The following is a 6,289-nucleotide window of genomic DNA, read 5'->3' as shown; positions in this document are numbered from 1 at the left end:
AGAAATGGTGAAAAGCAGGTTTAAAGAAGAAAATAATTTTTTTTTGGGATGAAACACAAAGTAACAAATTTCTAAGAAGAATCTGAAGAGGTTTAAAAATGATAACGGCCATTAAAGCCCATGAGGAACGTTACGTATTTTCAAAAAAATGTGCGAATTGTTTCATAAATTGTGTAACTGTCTCTTTAAAATTCTAAAATTTTAAATTGGGCATGTGATCAAATAAAACTTGTCATTTCACTTTTTGAAAAGACAAGTTTTGAAGGGACAATTTGTTAATACAAAATTTGATTAGTGACAAAATTCAATTATGATAGAGCAGAACAACGATTCTTAATAAGGTCAAGAATGATCGGAGTCAATGTTAGAGCAATTCCAAGTTAATAGCATGATACAGAACGTGAAAATTTGTTGGTGCCAAAAATGGATTTTTCGGCCAGGATGAGTTTCGACTACAAACTGTGTCAATTTGAAGAATTAGTTAAAACTAATAATAGATGGTGCAAGAGCGTCGAAATCAAAGATTTTTAACACATGGAAAGTAGGTCGTAAAATAGTTATTATTTTTTCTTGAACATTAAGACTTTTGTTGACCCTCAAAGATGAGTTGAGAACATGGGTGCAAATTTTGGGGAGCAAGCTAAAGAGATAAGACATGGGATGACAAACTTGGATGTCAAGATTCTTTATGGTCAAGACAAGGTTGTGGCCTGAGAAAAAGAAGATAGCTAAATTATCGGAAGAGAAAACATTCTGCAAGTTTAACTACATGGTCTATAAACAGAAGAAGTTCAGAAGAAGTAAGGGACTTCAATCTAAACACTTCACCATCATACCAAACTCAGTAAAAATTTAAGTCACACTAACATTAAAGAGAATCACGGAGTGCAAGTACATGTGAGTGTGTGGAGTCCATTTTGAATTTATTTCTTTTCTTTTCTTTTATTTCCTTTGTTTTTTCTTTTCTTGTTAATTTATTTTATCTTAATTTTTTATAGCATTTTTTTCCTTTTTTCAAGCATTTTGTTTTCTTTTAATTTTGATTTTACTTTCTTGATTATTTAAAGCTTTTATTTATTTTTATTGCAATTCTTTATATTGTTTGTCACAATTTGATATCATTGAGCATTTTATACACATTTTGACACAAACACTAAGTAATTTTTGGGTCGAGCCCACTTTTTTAAAAGAGTCGTATCTGCTCTCTGAACTAAGATCTTGATGCAAGTTTGATTCGACACCCTGTTGAGACTATCAAAAATCAAGTGAAACAGTCATGTATTATATTTTTGACACGTAGCATAGATTAAACGTGTTATCTTTATTAAAAAGTGTTGTTATATTCTTGAAATCGTTACTTGGACTCTAATACCAAATTTTTAATTTGTTAAAAACTTAAATTTTTAAGAAAAACTTTATTAAAAGATTATTTTATTTTTTATTATTTTTATAAATTTTATAATATTATTTTTCTGCTTTTATTTTATTATTATTTTGATACTTTTCTCATTTTGCAAATTAATATTTTTTTACTAGTTGAGTTTTCATTTATAATTTTTACAATTTTTTTTAATTTTTTTTGATTTTTGAAAATGTATATTTTAATCTATGAATTTTTATTGTTAATTGTTCTATTTTTAGTCTAGTAATCTTTATTTATTTTTGAATTCTTTGAATAAAATTTATTATGAAATTGAAATTTTGGAAAAAAATATTTTGTATACATTTAAAAGATTCAGTGTTGTTTGAATTAATATTAATTAAAATTATTGATCTTTTATATCTTTAATTTTATTCATAAAATTTATATCTTTATTATTAATTTATTATTTGTAAAATATGCTTTTAACTATGACTAAATAAATAATTCAAAAAAAAATATTTTTACCATCTTTATATATATGAGTGGTGTCCATGTACTAAATACATGCATATGCATTATGCAATTATGGAATTTATGCATCAACCACCCATAGAAAGACTTTCCCAAAGCAAAAACAAAATAAACTTATAATTCTATGACATGCTCAGTTAGTTCCTTTTAAAATTAGAAAAGGCAAATACAATCTAAATACGAGGTAATAAACTAAGCGATGTTAATAGAGCTAAAGACACAAACTAAGAGCTGAGATCTAACACACATCACATGGGCCTAATCTCGAAACAAAAGTTAATTGCCGTATTAATCGAAGAGGCAAAAAGAAGTTGAATATATTGGCTTGGTCGTTGACCTCATAACCCTGCCCTTACCAAAGGACAGAAGAATAATTGCACGCTTCCATGGTGCGACCAAAACTGCGAAGCAACACGTGGAAACTTCTGGATAATTCTATATTTATTAATTATGCTACTTCCTTTATTATTACGGCTATGCCCCCGCTGCACAGGCACCTCCTTCCTTCTCCCATTCGACATGCCACCATTTTTATTTTCACACTATCTACGATATCCTTCTTTCTCTAATTAAGCGACATAAATTTATCCCCCTTATCTAATAACATTTTTCAATTTTCATACCGGTAATCACTGCACCAAATTTGGATGCTATATCATTTAATTTATGATCGATTGAGGTTGAATTAGTAGAAATTCGATCGGCTACCACTTAACGGTGCTTTAATTTATCTCTAATAAAAAATACTAGTTGTGATTAAGTGATTAACGTGATGTATATGTTGATGGCCCAATAATTCAATCATGATGAGTGAGTGTGTCACATCTTATAAGATTTATTCCACAACACAGGATATAAGTGTACGAATATGATTCACTTTTTGGTCCTTTTAGAAGTTAAGCTCAAGCAGCTCGGAACTTCAGTTGTACCGTACGATGCGAGTTTGCAGCTTCAAGTAGGATCAACATACACACCACCTGGCTGGCCTGCCATTTCTTTAAGATATTTGATTTGATGTGATTAATTATATATTAGTATATTTCCCCTAAATAAATATCATTAATGCAAAGTTTGTACTAATATTTTTAATTTCTTAAAAACAAGCTAAGGTTGTAAGAAAGGAATAACTTTTTTGATAGACTTTTTTGACATAATATTCTGTCATCCCTACATAATATGATTATTAGTATATGGAAAAGTACGAGAAGCCAATAGAATATTTGTACAATGTGTATAATAGAGGTTTATGAGGTATTAAAGATATAACTATTAGTATTACTTTTTTCCATTAATTGAAACTTTTGGGATAAATAGTATCATGACATGGTATTAGAATGCTAGATTCGAAAGATCAAGAATTTGATCCTTGGTGAACTCCAAAATTAGTTTAAGGTTTTAGGAAGATGTTTATTATCCCTAGTATTCGGATGATTATTCTATATAATATGGGAGATGTTCATTTTGTAACTCAATTACACATTGTATAAATAGTCCATTGTACACATTAGTATATCTTTCTCATTAATTACCACTCCTCTCATATATGAAATTTATATAAGCTTTCTTTTTTAATTTAGAATTAACAATTTCTAGCTTTTTTTTAATAAGTTTTAAATATTCTTAGTCTATGTATGTTTTCTCTGGAATAATTATTATGAAATGGATGGAATAGAACCGACATAAAATAGATTTATAAAACGAGTAGGTATATAAAGAAAATTGCAATAAATTTATAAGTAAGAAAAAAAAACCAAAAAAGTCATAGACTTGTAAATCTCTAAAAAAAAGGATGAATCATGTTCAGTATTATACTTTTTAAGGGCCTAAAAACTCAAATTTCATTTTGTTGAAAACTTATTCAATATTTTTTTTCCATAAACTTATAAATTTATCATTAAATTTTGATAGAAGTTACTTAATACTTTATTTTCTTTAAAAGATTATAATTCCATCTTAAAATTTCTCAACTTATTATCCTATCCTCATATATACCCTTTTCTTTTCCAAAATATCTGATACTTAAAGAGCTAACTGCATAATGTGCCGAAAAACTTGTCCATGCATGTACCGATTGAAAAAAAAGCCAGCTGTATACTACACTAAAAAAAATAAGACCAATACATTCATCACAAAAAATAAAAATAGGAAAAAAAAGAAAAGAAAAAGCGATCTAATTAATTTAAAACTTTAAAGTAAGAAAGGAAAAAAAAAGCTCTCATCATGGCTCCTTACATTTTTCTTTATTCATTTACTGGTACAACTTTCAGTTTACTTACGGAGGAAAATAATGAAAAGAAGGAAGAAAAAAAAAACATTTTTGTCATTTTTTTTGCTTATTATTACTATTATAATTATATATATATGGTGGGCCATAGAAAGTGAGTGTATAAATAGAGGAAGGTGAGGGTGCATAGGCTGCCATAGTTGGATAGCCCCATTTTAGAAACTAAATTCCAGTTAGTTACTCACAACTTTGATCTCATCAATCACCTTCTACTCAAACCAATTTTTTTTTATTATTCTTTTTTGAATCCCTTTTCGGTTATCCATATAATAACACCATACTCTTAATTTTCCTCCAACAACATACATATATATAGCTACTCCTACTATAGCAGCAGCTATCTATAGTTAATTAGAGGTACGTATTCATAATTTTATGGTTCTGTAAAAAATTGTTGTTTGTGAGAGTGCCTAATTTAATTACATGGATAAATAAAAACATAGATTCCCCTGCTTTGGAAACGAAAAGTGTTTATTAATAATAATGCATATGGCATTGCTTTGTATTTTGATTAGATTAATAGAGATATGAGCTGTGTTGGTAGCGCAATTGGTAGCAGAGTTTTAATAAATAAATGTTTGGTCAACTTGGCAGGTTCGGTTTTAAAGAAGAAACAAGATGATGATGATGATGATGAGTGTTAATAACTCGGTGTCATGTGGATGCAAGCCCCTACTCATGACCATGGAGTCCCTCTTCCACCACCGCATCACCACCAAGGAGAAGGTTGTGGTGGTCATTGGCGCCACCGGCACCGGCAAGTCCAAGCTAGCCATTGACATAGCCACTCACTTCAAACCGGCGGAGATTGTCAACTCCGACAAAATTCAAGTCTTCAAAGGCCTCAACATCACCACTAACAAGGTCACAGAGGAAGAGTCTCGTGGGGTCCCACACCACCTTCTTGGTTTCGTTGACGATGACGACTTCACAGCCACACAATTCTCTCACGAAGCAACCAGAGCCGTTGATTCAATCGTGCAGCGAAACGCTCTTCCCATCATTGCCGGTGGTTCTAACTCCTTCATTGACCACTTGGTCAACCACCATGACCACTTTCGTTTAAGGTACGACTGCTGCTTCCTCTGGGTCGACGTTTCCCTCCCCGTCCTCCATTCCTCTTTGGAACGCCGCGTTGACAAAATGATTCAGGCCGGTCAAGTCAACGAAGTTCGCGATTTCTTTGACCCTTCCGGAGACTACTCCAGAGGGATTCGGAGGGCCATTGGAGTCCCCGAGTTTCACCAATTTCTTCAAGCCGAGTCCATGGAAGCAGACCAGGAAACCAAGAACAGGCTTCTAGAAGACGCCATTGCCACCATCAAGCTCAACAACTGCAAGCTCGCCAACCGCCAGCTACACAAGATTCAGCGCCTCCACGCCGTGTGGAAGAGAAACATGCACCGCCTCGACGCCACTCAGGCTTTTCTTAACACACAAGAAGCCGCTTGGGAGGATCACGTGGTGGCTAAAGCTATAAGGATCGTGCAGAGGTTCTTGTACGACGAAACTCATCAACATGTTGTTCCGCCGCTTGTGTCCTCTCCGGCTTCGCCGCCAGCAGCCGCCATGGCCGCGGTAACACATTAGAACTAGCTAGGGACAGAAAAAATGTCACCACTACTGACATGCCATTTTTTTTCTTTTCTTTTTCCGGTGTCCCTTTTTTTAGGTCATGTCATTGGTAGTAAAAGCCATATACTAATTACTATATATTTTAAGGGAAAAAATACAATATTTTGTTAAATTAACTACTTCACAGCAGCTTATATTATAATATATTCAAGTGGAATACTTAATTAATTAAGTAGTGGAGCTGAGCATATATCGGCTAGTTTTTTGGCCAAGTTATAACATTGTCGTTTAATAATGTATAACACTATAACTGTTGCAAACTCGAACCGGTAAAGTGTTGGATAAAATTCGTACATAGGAGACATGTTTTCTTCTTCTTCTTCTTTTTTAATAGTGATTAGGTACCCACTTAAGACATCAATTAATTTAATTCACAATATATTATTATTTTAATAATGAGAAAGATTCTACTAGTTGAATAATAATTACTGCTAATTGGGTATTGATGGCCGGAGAGGCTGAGAATAAGCAACGAT

At 32.1% G+C, this 6,289-nt stretch overlaps 1 protein-coding gene across 1 annotated transcript; it reads left to right on the top strand.

Moving 5' to 3' along the window:
• The first annotated feature begins 4,310 nt into the window (after positions 1-4,310).
• Positions 4,311-5,925, top strand: LOC112705443 (adenylate isopentenyltransferase 5, chloroplastic). The gene is made up of 2 exons (XM_025756275.2): positions 4,311-4,535; positions 4,773-5,925. The coding sequence occupies exon 2, from the start codon at positions 4,797-4,799 to the stop codon at positions 5,766-5,768; it is 972 nt and encodes a 323-aa protein (XP_025612060.1). The 5' UTR covers positions 4,311-4,535; positions 4,773-4,796; the 3' UTR covers positions 5,769-5,925.
• The last annotated feature ends 364 nt before the right edge of the window (positions 5,926-6,289 follow it).

The sequence above is a fragment of the Arachis hypogaea genome, chromosome 1 (assembly GCF_003086295.3).
Source record: "Arachis hypogaea cultivar Tifrunner chromosome 1, arahy.Tifrunner.gnm2.J5K5, whole genome shotgun sequence".
NCBI classification, from domain to species: domain Eukaryota; kingdom Viridiplantae; phylum Streptophyta; class Magnoliopsida; order Fabales; family Fabaceae; genus Arachis; species Arachis hypogaea.
This window is presented reverse-complemented; position numbering and strand designations above follow the sequence as displayed.